Below are 14356 nucleotides of genomic sequence, written 5' to 3'. Positions count from 1 at the left end.
AATTGCAAGCTCACTAAAAAAGAAGAATAAAAATGGAGAAATCGCATTTCAACCACTTTGGAAAATTATTCAGAAATTACTACAGCTGGAATTGAAAAATTACTACAACTGGAATTGAAAAATTACTACAGCTGGAATTGAAAAATTACTACAACTGGAATTGAAAAATTACTACAATTGGAATTGAAAAATTACTACAACTGGAATTGAAAAATTACTACAACTGGAATTGAAAAATTACTACAATTGGAATTGAAAAATTACTACAGCTGGAATTGAAAAATTACTACAGCTGGAATTGAAAAATTACTACAGCTGGAATTGAAAAATTACTACAACTGGAATTGAAAAATTACTACAATTGGAATTGAAAAATTACTACAACTGGAATTGAAAAATTACTACAACTGGAATTGAAAAATTACTACAATTGGAATTGAACAATTTTTCAAAAAGGTTGAAATGCGATTTCTTCATTTTTATCCTTCTTTTTAGAGAGCTCACAACTTTTATAGTTTTTTTTTTTGGGGGGGGGGAGCTCAGTCTTTTCTTTTTTTTTATGACATCGAATGGTTCAGAGTCGCATGATGAAGTCTCATTGACTGAAACTGATGGCTGTTTGTAGCGACCAAATGTAACTGTTTACCCTCGAATAAATAATAAAAAATATTTTCCTCTTGTTATCGATCACTATCTAACAACCTCGTTGTATTCATTAGTCCCTACTTTTGAACATCTCAAACCTGAATTTATATATATATATAATTATTATCACAGTCAAACAATGTCGCAGCTCGCAAGAGCCATGACAGCCAACAAACCGGTTTCTTACAATATCATGCCGGCTTGTTGGCTGTTATGGCTCTTGTGAGCTGCGACGTTGTTTGACTCTGAAAATAATTATATAATCTTTCACATTCAGAAAATTATATATATATATATATATATATATATATATATATATATATATATATATATACTTTTAATAACACATAAAGGATATACTAGTCTCACTATTGTTGCATTTCAACCTTGTATCATAACGTGCAGAAAACTAAGTTGCCATCATTATTACAAAAAAACAAATGAAAATTCACAATTATTATTCATATCTTTTTAGCTGCTTGTTCTTGTATACATTCCTATGTAATCCTTCTGGACTGAGTACTTGATGTCCTGAAATCAAAGTTCCTTATGTACACTTTGAAAAGAAAAAAGAGTAAGGGGAGACAAACCTGATAGAAGACAGAGGAGATTTATTCAACTTGATCTTCGTTCCAAATTAGTAACTAGTGAGATGAGTGAGGCAAAGAGATCAATAACCTCTGTTTAATCATATTTGTCAACTTATCTCAATTTCTCATGTTTATACGCTGCATGCTTCTAAAGAACTAACTCTTTTCTCTTTCACTGGTATTACCAGATCAGGCTATCTGAAGATACTGGCTTTCTAACTTAAAATGCAACAAACATTAATGTTTTTGTTTTTTCCACTATCCTTATGCAAAACTTAAACGTGTTCTGCAAAACAAAAAACAAAAACAATAATTTTTCTTTACAAAACAACCAAACCAAACACCATGAATAAATATTTGAAGATATAAAGAACTTGAAGCATAAAAACAATAACAAAATGACCAGAATCGGTATTAAATAATCTAACAAGGGTTGATATGCCATAAAACAAAACAACAACCCATCTCTCTCACTCTCTCTCCTTGAGCCATGTGATGTCATATCTTTATTAATTACTATAGTCTAGTAATCTTAACGTTCAACAAGTTGACCCCAACTGAACTTTCATTTTCTGTTATTCTTAACTACTCTTTTCATGTACTCACCAAAATGGCAAACACTATAAAAATATTCATCAAGGGTTTTGTATCTGGAAATATCAGAGCAGCTCATCTGGACGATTCCAATATCATTAATTAGATGAAAGCTTACATCCTGCTAGTAAAGTATCATGCAGTTCCAATCATGAAAAGATATGCTAATGGAACAAAATGGCGGTTCAAATGATCGTGCATTTATATGCAAATCCAATATCATGTGAATGAATCCCATTAAATGATAACATTCTACTCATTAATAAAAATGAAAAGTAGATTTCTGTTTCTTTGATTTTGTTTTGTGTGAAACCATCATTGTTGCTATCATTTTTTTTAATTGGGTGTCAGCGATTATCAAAGCCCAGAGGCCACTTTAGAATAATGGTAAACGAGTGTTAGGTAGGCAGTTAGACAACACTGTGACGATCAGTAAGGGTGGAATTTGAGTAGGGTTTAATTATACAAGAGGACGGTTTGATAAAAATTTATTTACATTAGATTTGAAAATGACCATGTCATAGCCAGCTTGGAAGAAGCTCCATGGTATCATGTTCCACAGAAGGACAGTTCTAGGAAAGAAACTTAACAATGTCTGATCTAAAGCAAGGGTCAGCAACCTAGAGCCCGCAGGCCAGATTCGGCCTGTGAAAGCATTTTGACTGGCCCACAAGCCTGATTACCAATGCCTTTATTTTTAACATGAGAGATAAGGCTTTTGAATTCAATCTTATCTTCCTCTGATCTACCCAAACGAATTTGAATACAATGATCGCGGAAATACGATTAAAAGCCAATCACTTCTATTCCCGCGTAAAAAAAAAAACAAAAAAAAAACATAAAATAAAAACTGAGAGCCGATTTGACCGACTGATTAACCGGCGACAAACATTAGACAGTTTAAAAAAACAAAACAATGTTATCTCAGTCGGTTTTATATTTCATCCCTCAACCAACGACTTCCAAGCCTTGAAATTACCCATAAACTTGTAAAAATGCATTGTATTAGCCATTAAGGGAAATTGTGTGTCAAGACCTCGAAGTTTAAAAACGTTATGGATGTTATCGTGAAAAACTGTGAATCTAATTTTATCTTGTGGATTGAATCATTGACAATTCAAACAATTCTGGTTTTCTACTCAGACAATAATTTGTTGACATTATCTATTTCTGTGATGTACGTTGGCTTAGCCAAGCATCAATGTTGTAGTGAGTATTTGTCTTACATAAAGTAACGATATTCCTCTCGCAGCCAGGAGTTCTTTAGTAAGTAGTCGAATTATATAGCGTTACAACAATGGTTGTGTTGCAACCTTTCGCTGCAGGAAATAAATTACCTCCAATGGTCTCGTAATGGTAACAGAAGTGTAGTGATCGGTTTCACCGAGGGAAGAAATCCAACAATCCAAAACAACAACAACGACGACGACGACGACAGAAGAAAATTGGCGCCAAAAACACAGCTGTCCTTTCTCAGGTGACACCTTATGTGTACTCCTTCAACCAATGAGAGTGGCTGCTATACAACAACAATTTACTATATTACAAGGGAATCATGAGTAAATTTCCCTTCTTCTACCAAGGACTGCAGGCAAGTCTCTTTTAGTAATTTCCAACACTCAAAAGTAAACATATGGAGTCTTCACATTTCCAAGATTCTGATTGGCTCGCAACTTTCGCATTTATTGTGACTCAGTTGAATCATTTACATTTACTGTTTCGAGGTAAGACTGAGCTTGTAAATGAGATGCATAATCATATTTTTGCCTTTGAAATAAAAGCTTGTGTTGTGGGAACATCAACTAAGAAATAAAAATTTCTCATCATTCCAAGCAAATAAACCACATGATTCAAAGTTATTTGTAAATGCAAATCCAGGGTTTGTGAAACGAATTTGTATCTCGTTTTGCTGACTTCATTTGCATGAAAAATGATTTTAAATTGTTTGCTACATTTGATGTGGAGGTGGAAATAGTATCGGAATGTTTTCAAATGGAACTGACATAAATGCAGTGATACGATCTGTTAAGATCAAAATTTAATTCCAGTCCTCCTTGTATGAGTATAAATAGAACCCACTCATTTAAAATGTACAACAAACCTAGCGATATTAATAGCAAAGGTAAAAAAAAAATATTTGAATGCAACAACAACTCGAGTAACAAATTTTTAAAATAAATTCTTTCGAAAGAAATAGCTCTCTCTGTGCCAACAATAGAGTCCCTACACCGAGATGTCTCCAACCATGAGCAAGCAGATAATAAACGACTCATTAGCTACATATGGCGCAGAATGTTGGGCCCTGAAAAAAGTCGATAGAGGAAAATTGCTGCTTTTGAATTGTGGTGCTACCATAGACTTTTTGGTGTAAGCTGGGTGGACAAACGTACGAACGAATGGGTTCTGGAGAAGATTGGACCATGCTGAAGATTGCTGGACAACATTAATGACAGGAAATTGTGATTTTGGGGACATGTGGCCAGAACAGTCGGCCTAACAAAAGATCTTATCTTTGGTAAAACCCCTGGCAAAAAAGGGACGTGGAAGACCAAAAGCAAGGATGTCAGACAACATGAAGGACATCGCGGACATTCACATGGTTGAGTTGCTAAGAATAGCGCAGAACTGGAATCAATGGTAATGATTCGTGAGGATTGCCACGGCTGGTCAGTAATGAACATTCCGTCAAAGAAAGAGAGAAATGACACCTATCACTCTTTCAATTTGACAGGGGAAAGAAACTGAAAAAAATATCCTTAAAATCTTGACACCGGAGATACCACCAGGTCAACCAAGTAGAGCCTACATACAAAAAAAAAAAAAAAAAAAAAAAAACGTACGAATATTCCATAAAAAAAAACACATAAAATCTTGTTGTATATTGAGGTGAGAGATATATGAAACGGTCATATTACACAGTGAGCTGGGAGATGTTATTCTTATAACGGGATCAGATAAAAACGTATTAATTGTATGCATTGTTGTTTAGCCATGGGATATGATATCGACATATAAACCGAGTCATGTTGTATCAGAGAGTTATCATACGGGTATATTTTACAATTCATATTTACATAAAGTATAATTTTTTCTTTCTCCAAGAGTTCTTCTGTCTTCACTGCTGAGCTCCGTGATGAAACAGGAAATGACGAACATCATAACAAATTGAGACCTCTGTTCTTCCTTCTTTTGTGAAACCACAGAACAACACTTTATATTTTTAAAATATAAATTTATTTCAGTTGTCTCAAATGGTCTTCACAGGAGTTTGCACTTCGTGTCTACATGTTTGTTATTTACAGCCTCGCTTTTTGGCTTGAAGTGCGTCTGTTCACTTATGTGATCAAACTCAAACCCTCGACTGACTAAACTTCCTGACCTCTTGATATGTTATTCTCTGTCCCAAAATAAAAAGTCTGTTATTTTGTTTCATTGCGAAAATTGAGTTTTGTGTTTTTTCTTAATTGTTGAAGAAAAGGTTGTTGCTATTTTTGCATGCATGCGTAGTTGTAGCATATTTCCAGGAGTGCCATCTTACAGCCGACGCCATGTTTTTGTTTACCAACATGGGAGTGGCGATGGCAAGCCACAATGATATTATATTTAATATTTGTTTCTTTCAAACGCACAAAAAATTTATTTACATATTTAATAACATTGCTGTCCAGCATGACAATGTAGCCAAAGCTGTTTGACCCCCCCCTCCACCTCCTATAATAAACATAACTTTTTGGCCCTCACGTTCAAAAAGATTGCTAACCTATGGCTTAGATTCTGGTGGTTTTCGGGCTGAGAGAAAAAAAAAACACAGCTGTTATGAAGATATATTTCCTGTCTTACTTTTATAAAAACTTCATTTGTATCATTATTTTAAAAGGGACAGCGAATATTTTCCCGTTTTAATTTGTTACTATCGTTTGGAAGATAATTTAAACTTTGTCGTTCAATAAAATTAATCCCATAGAGATCCCTTTTTTTGTATGTTCTATTAAAAAAAAATCTTTTTGCAATTAGTACTTAAGGTTAATTTTTTACCGTTGCTTTGGGAAATAAAAGAAACTAGTATTTTATTTCTTTTAATAAAACTTGACTAACTTTTTTATATTTTGCTTATTCTTACTTTGCTTTTATTCACAAGACTTTGTTTTATATTTTCCCCCCATTTTTTATATTTTTTACACCAAAAAAAAAAAAAGCGACACATTGTTTCTTTCATTTATTTTTCTTTTGTAGGAGCCTTTTTGTTGATGGTTGGTCTGTTTTATCGCATTGGTTGCCTCATGTTCTCGTTGTCGTTTTGGTATTTATTCTTTCTGGACAAAACTAAATGGAATAACCATTCCTACTTGTATGGATTGCATGGCATTATGTTTACCCTTATGGATGCCAACCGATATTGGTAAGCAGCAACTCTTTGGCTTTTTTTTTTTTTTTTTTTTAATAAACGATTTTTTTTTTTTTTACAAAGGAGTCACCACGTATCAAGGCCCGGAGGCTACTCGAGGACAAGGGTCAATGGGTATACATTAATCAATAGGATTATAGCGTAGTAATCATAAGTAGTGGAAATTATGTAAATTGGATTACTTACGGGGACGGTTCATCAAGAACTTGTTTACATTGGACTTGAACACAATCAGATTGTAGTCAGCTGGAAAGCAGGCAAACGGAAGAGAGTTCCACAGAGGTGCAGTTCTAAGAAAGAAGTTTTGTTCATGAAATCTACGTTTAGGTTTAGGCACAGACAAAGAGTGTGGGAAACTATTGATAGTGGTTTGGGCTAAACGGGTGTTTTTCGTAAAAGTTTGGCAAGAGAGAACCATAGATTGACGCTCAGACGAGCACTTGTCATGAAAATAACGATAAAGCAAAGACAGGTTCGTAAGGTCTCTTCTGTGGGAAAGAGGTTGCAGGGAAGAGAAAAGGGCATCCCCCACTAGGCTACGAAGTCTATTTTGAACTCTGTCAAGGCAGGATAAGCTGCTTCTAGTAGTTCTTGCCAAGATGTGGTAACAGTACTCCATCATTGGCCGTACCTGGCTTTTATATAGGTAGAGAATTGTATCAGGAGTGAGATATCTACTGGAGCGGTATTTTAAATAAACTAACTTAAATAAACTTAACTATAAATGAAATAAATTAAAGCAGAGCAGAAAGTGGATGTTGGGTTTACTTTTCTGCAATGCTTTATGATGACAAACATTTCTTAGCCTTAACAGATTGTGGCCTGACGCATTTCACGATATGGCGCTTGTTGACACGGCAGGATTCATCGAATATTGTACGACAATTAAGATCCGTCTTTTTATAATGTGGTGTCTCGCTTGAAATCCTGATTGATAATGCCTCTACATTTCGATGTCAAGAATTTTAAAAATTCACACAGAAATAGGGGAGTTGAGTTCTCGGAACTGGGTTGAACAGGTCGAAATTTAAAATGTCGTACGAACACTGACAAGAATCCATTTTTTAATTACAGTAGAACCCCAGGATACGGCATGAATCCTTTCCGGGTTTGGGACCTTAAGGTGAAATCGCTGTATGGCGGGGCCTAATCAAAATTTTATACAGTTGACCTTTACTCCTGATCTGAAATGGAACACGTACATCAAGTCTGTTGCCAAGGTCGCTGGAAAGATGGTGGGATCCTTCTACCGCTCCAGAAGATATCTCACTACTGATGCAATTCTCTATCTATATAAAAGCCAAGTACGTCCAAGGATGGAATACTGTTGCCATATCTGGGCAGGAGCTGCTAAAAACAGCCTATCCTGCCTTGACAGAGTACAAAATAGACTTCGTGGCTTAGTGGGGGATGCCCTTTTCTCTACCCTGCAACCTCTCTCCCACAGAAGAGACGTTGCGAGCCTGTCCTTGTTTTATCGTTATTTCCATGGCAGATGCTCGTCTGAACTCCAATCTCTGGTCCCCCCTCGCCAATCTTTCACGAAAAACACCCGTCTAGCTGAATCCACTGTGAAAAATTTCCCCCACTCTATATCTGTGCCTAAATCAAAACGCGGATTCCATGAACAAAGCTTCTTTCTTAGAACTGCACGCCTGTGGAACTCTGTTCCGTCTGCCTGCTTCCCTCCGGACTACAACTTGGATGTCTTCAAGTCCAATGTTAACAAATTCCTAATGAACCGCCCCTTTAAGTAAACACTTCAGCAAATCTCCTCACTAACTTAATGTACTTGCAATAACCCTTATCCCTGAGTGGCTTCCGGGCCTTGATAAGTGGTGATCACTGTGTAAAAAAATTAAAAAAAAAAAGTACATATTAAAAATTAGAAACAAAATACAGAACGCTATATAATACACACGTATATAATCAAATAACATTGTAAATAACACTGTAACGCAAGGCAAATACCGTAACCAGGGGCTGGAAAAATATCATATTCCACATCGTAACCTGAAAAAAAGTATCCTAGGGTCACCTTATCCCGGAGTTCTACTGTACATTTTAACAGCCTCGTAACTCTTACTTCCATTATTTTGTTCTTTAGTTCTCTTATTCCATGAGTGATGTTTCTGACAAAGGAGGAGAATTGCTGTTTTCTAGGTTGGAATCTGTCCATCTAACATTTATCGTTGACTAGTTTTTAATCTTGAAGTAGTTTTTTTTTAATTTTTCAGCTCCTTATCTCAAGTGGCTTCATGCCTTGCATAGGGGGTTGGTCGTCATTCACCGATGCCTGTTTATATATATGAGATCTCAGCTGAAAAGTTATTTGAATATTGGCTTTGAAAAGCGACATTTTATTAATTAACTATTACTTTTTATTGTTTTTTTTTTTAAATTTCAAATGATTGCTTCGATTTCAATATAACAATTCTGTCTTGCAATATAGTTTCATTTTCTATACAATTATTTAGCACTTGTGCTCAAATATCCCCTTCTTTAGAGGGGCCGATTTGAATTTCTACAAGCTGTGATCTATTTCTAAGTTGCAAGTTAAAAAGCAAATTAATTTATTTCTTTTCAGCCACATTTAATTTTTGTTATTGAAATTACCAAAATGTTAATGTTTATTGATTTGAATGAATGAGAAAGACTTTGTTTCATGTTTATTACAAAGTTATGAATAAAATGTTTATTATTTTAAATTCAAAACTAGTGAATTTTGCCAAGCGAACTGTGCAGTTAGTATATTTTAATAAAACTATGCCTATTTACAATAGAGACTATCTTCTTGACTGCATATAAGATTAACTAAAAGGAGCATCTTCCTGACTGCTGATAAACATTGACTAAAAATACTAACAGTCACCCCTCTTACAAAATTTAACAAGCCGAGCATGCGGGATCCTCCTCTATGAGTGAAAAAGTTACTTTCACCATGACTAATATTTGTGCAAAATTTTTTAAAATTCCAAGGTGTGGTTATTGAGAAAAATGCAAACAAATGAATGGATGAACATTTTGGGGGGCAATTTTACTCCTATAATGCCCCCTCGATTACGTCAACGACATCCCGGATGCCATTGGTGGTAATGTGCTGCTGTTTGCTGACGACTTCAAGCTAGTGGTCTGCCGCAAGCAGATTGGTCTTCTTCGGTCGAATTTTCAGCATGCGTGAAAATGGTCAACCGCATGGGTTCTCAACCTCAACGTCTGCAAATGTTGCCACCTTGCAGTTGGCAACCCATTAGAGTTGCCACTTACATTCGGCACCACAGAAAACCCTGGCAGATGTTGAGGAGGCCAGAGACCTTGGAGTGCTGGTTGATTCAGCCTTCAAGTCTTTGAGTCACTTCATTCAGGCTGCCTACAAGGTAGGGAGTACCTTTTTCTCATCAACCACTCCTTCGCCAACCTCACTCTGGAGATCTTCCTTCCTATGTATGTATCACTCGTCCGACCTGTGTTGACGTATGGCATTCAGGTGTTGTCTGGTTTGTGACATTCAGTATCTGGAACGAGTGCAGTAGTTTCTGAGAAAAAGTAGAAATTAAATACCAATCTCTGTTAATCCTTTATTGTGCAGCAAAAAGGTACTATATATAATACTTAGCTCGCTGCACCTTATTATAACAAAGGTCGGTACAAAATTTCAGTCAGATTGGTCCAGTAGTTTTTGAGAAAATTGGAAGAGACAGTCAGACAGACAAACAAACAGACATAGCTTTGAGAAATCTAATTTATCAGTATGTCTGTGTTTCTGTCTGTGTGTCTGAATTTTTTCAAACTGCATCTCCTCCGAGACACGAGGTCACAGAGTAGCGCAAGTTGGGTCAAATGAGTGAATTTTTTGTGGATCATTCTTTTCTGGGGGTTTTAACTGGTAAAAATAGCTGCTAAGAAGTCAAAATTAAAAAAGATTGAAACTTGGCAAGCATAAGTTGAATTAAATTGCTCTTATATGCATGCGCAAATACACATTTATACGTTAAAGTCGGTTCATTTTTAACTATTACTCATCCATCTGACAATAGCTTGAGTGGTAATAACTAAAGCTGGAGCACTATATGTTTTGGTTTCAATTCCAACTGATGGCATCCACGTCATATTTTTTAACTTTTGAAATCACTACTATATATTAGGTACAATCTAATCTTATATGTAATACTCAATATGTCTGCGTGTTTGTGTCTGTCTCCATTTTTTCAAAATGTATCTCCTCTGAGATGCGAAATCACAGGGCGATGTGAGGCGGGTCAAATAATTGCATTTTTGTGAACCATTGTTATATATATATATATACATATATATATATATATATATATATACATATATATATATATATATATATATATATATATATATATATATAAAAGTAACTTTGCCTGTCTATCTGCCTATGTGAGTGACTTGTATAATACAGATATTTGATTGAGAATGAAAGTGTGGATATTATATATGTGGATTTGAACAAAACATTGAATATGAGATATCCCATTATAGTTTGCTAATGAAAATGATATCCTATTATATTTAAAAAAAAAATATAGTGAATACTGACAATAAAGTTTTTGACAGATAGAACTGAATGTACAAATTGGTAACCATTATTCTGAGTATATATATATATATATATATATATATATATATATATATATATATATATATATATATATATAACTACTTAATTTATAAATTAATATACGAAAGTATAGATTTATGCGTAAACTTTAAGTATTTACTTCAAAAGTGCTCAATACGTAGGTAGAGCTAGTTAGTAATTTATAAAATATATATGACGATTAAGCTACACTGAATATTCTGCGTTTCATCCACTCTAGGATCTCCAGAGTGAGGTTGGCAAAGGAGTGGTTGATGAGAAAAAGGTACTCCCTACCTTGTAGGCAGCCTGAATGAAGTGACTCAAAGACTTGGTTGAATCAACCAGCACTCCAAGGTCTCTGGCGCATAAGCCTGAAGAGTCCTAGAGTGGATGAAACGTGGAATATTCAGTGTAGCTTAAGCGCCATATATATTTTATAAATTGCTATATATATATATATATATATATATATATATATATATATATATATATATATCGGTCCACTTTATCAACTAAGCTCCAGCCCCTGTCCCATCACCAGAATGTTTTATCATTGTGCCTGTTTTACAAATATTTTAATGGAATGTACTCTGATGAACTCGTTTCACCTGTACCCCCTCGACATACATATCACTGACAAACCCACTTAGCAATAAGATCTCACCCTTTCACTGTTGATGTCACCAAATGCCAGAAAGCTTTCTATTCAAATAGTTTATTCCCTCGAACAGCTAGACTTTGGAATTTCCTTCCTGCTGCCTGCTTTCCTGGCTGTACTGATATGCAGAAGTTTAAATGTAACATAAACAAATATCTTGTTAATCTTTCCTAAACATGGCCCAAATAGTAGCCCCTTATGTCCAAGTGGCGATATGTTTTGTAAGGGGTGAACATGAGTATATATATATATATATATATATATATATATATATATATATATATATGTGTGTGTGTGTGTGCGTGTGTGCGTGTGTGTGTATGTACATGACAAAAAAAATATATATATATATATATATATATATATATATATATATATAAGAACAAGTAGTTAATAAAACATGTTAAAAAAATACTTTGAAAAAGAGTTAAAAACATATTTAATTTTAAAAAGGAAGCACAAAATAAGTGGATAGTCCTTAATCCGCAGAGTTTCGAAGAAATAGTTTCCTTCTCATCAGAGGGTACGATTTAGCAAAATGCGTGATCGGATTTTGCTTGCAAAAGTATTTGATGAAACTACAAGTAAGTCATAGTTCTTACTTGGTAACAAATAGTGAAGGAGCGGGAATATGGTGGAGAAAAAGAAGATTTCACGTGAATGGATAGTTTGGCGAAGGGTAAAATACCCAATAACGGTAATATACACACACACACACACACACACACACGCACACACAAATATATATATATATATATATATATATATATATATATATATATATATATATATATATATATATATATATATATTACTGTTTTAAAAATAATAAATAAATAAAGATGTTATATATACGTCCAAACAAATTATGGGCGACTTTCTTAAATAAATACGAGCTTCGAGGCGAAGCCAATATTAACCGTATTCACCGTTTTAAAAAAAACAACAATATATATAAACTTGAGATATTCAAAAGTAGGAACTAATGAACTCAACGAAGTTGTTAGTGCTTAATAACAAGAGCAAAATATTTTTTTATTTATTTTTTTATTTATTAAAAGGCAAACAGTTACATTTGATCACTACAAACAGCCATCTGTTTCAGTCAATGAGACTTCATCAGGCGACCCTGGCGTCAGATGGTTCAGGGTCGCCTGATGAAGTCTCATTGATTGAAACAGATGGCTGTTTGTAGCGACCAAATGTAACTGTTATATATATAATTACTTCATTTAATCACATAAAATTATATATGAAGATATAACTTCATGCTTGAATTTTTCAGTATTTACTTCAACAGTGCTCAATATATAGGTTGAGTTAGGTAGTAAGTTATGAAAATATGTATGGCAATTAAGCTACACACAATATTCCACGTTTCATTCTCGTGAGAATTCGCCAGGCTTATCTGATGAATTCTCACAAGAATCAAATGCGGAATATTCTATGTAGCTTAATTGCTGTATATATTTTCATAACGTACTATATATATATATATATATATATATATATATATATATATATATATATATACAGTCCTGGTTAAAATCATAAGACCACTTAAGAAAGTATGCATTTGCGTATATTATCGAATTTTTAATCAAACAAATGGTTGAAACCATTGCCAAAAGGGAAAATATGACGGAAAAAAATGAAATCTGCTTCATTCGAAACATTAACCCTGATCTAATAATTATTTTTTAAAAAACAAACATTTTTCACCTGGTCAAAATGATAAGACCACTGATAATTTATCTAACAAAAGGCAATTATAAATTACTAAAAAGGGTCTCAGTATTTAGTATAGCCTCCATTATTACGACTTACTTCAAAAATTCTCTTCGGACGGAGAACATGCTGGATGATCTAACAATTCTATATTATTTGAAGAAAAGTATTCTCATGCTTGTCGAGAAGTGTGTATCGCAGCGTTTTCTTGCTGGAAAATCCAATTTCTTCCACACAGACGTGGACCTTCAGTCCTGATAGAAGCATTTTCAAGCATTGAAATGTACTTCAATGATGTTTGCCGTCCTTTCACTACTTGCAACTTTAGGATCCCAGCTGACGAGAAATCACTCCAGATCATTAAAGACCCTCCTCCACTATGTCGAGTTGAAAAAGTCTCTTTGGGCAAATTTTTATCATGCCAATAGTGTTGAAATCCATCTGAACCATCTAGATTAAACTTTTTTTCATCGGAGAAAATTACATTTTCCCACTTCTCTTCATCCCAAGTCTGGTATTTGGCGGCATATTTAAGTTGGTTAGTTTTGTGCTGTTCAAGAAGACTTGGTTTCTGCAGTCGCTTTAAATATTTTCAGATGCCTTCTGATGATAGGACTACATCCTGCTGCTGTTTGGCTTTTCAATCGACTTGAGCTCATACTGGAGTTTTTTTTAAACTTCTGATATGGCGATTCAGTGATGGGGTTATTTTTTTTGGTCAACATGGACCGTTTTTGTACCCATATTGATCTGGATTTCCTAAAAAATTTGTGATGACCTTTTTGCTACGATTCACTTCGTTTGCAATGGATCTATGGGAGAGTCCACCCCTATTAAGCTCAAAGATCCTTCCTCTCTCAAACTCTGATAATGGTTTCCCTTTTGCGATTTATAATTTAGTAAGATGTTTTGTATCCACTAACAAGCTGCTTTTAGTGACATAGAAAGCTTTTCGTATTCATTTTTTCAAAACTAGCCGATTTTATTAAAGTAGTCTTATCATTTTGACCAGCTGAAAAATGTTTGTTTTTTAAGAAATAATTATTAGATCAGGGTTAAGGTTTCGCATGAAGCAGATTTCATTTTTTTTCCATCATATTTTCCCTTTTGGCAATGGTTTCAATCATTTG

General features: G+C 34.3%; 1 protein-coding gene across 1 annotated transcript in view; it reads left to right on the top strand.

Moving 5' to 3' along the window:
* The window catches only part of LOC145293285 (vitamin K-dependent gamma-carboxylase-like), a 100025-nt gene that overhangs the window by 38820 nt on the left and 46849 nt on the right, over positions 1 to 14356 (top strand). Inside the window, exon 4 of the mRNA XM_080139888.1 lies at positions 6063 to 6228. Within this exon, the coding sequence (XP_079996014.1) occupies positions 6063 to 6228 (166 nt within the window). The remainder of the gene's footprint in view (positions 1 to 6062; positions 6229 to 14356) is intronic.

The sequence above is a fragment of the Euprymna scolopes genome, chromosome 14 (genome assembly GCF_053919585.1).
Source record: "Euprymna scolopes isolate OS-2025 chromosome 14, ASM5391958v1, whole genome shotgun sequence".
NCBI lineage: Eukaryota > Metazoa > Mollusca > Cephalopoda > Sepiida > Sepiolidae > Euprymna > Euprymna scolopes.
Note: the sequence above shows the minus strand (reverse complement) of the source record. Positions and strands in the feature narration are given on the sequence as shown.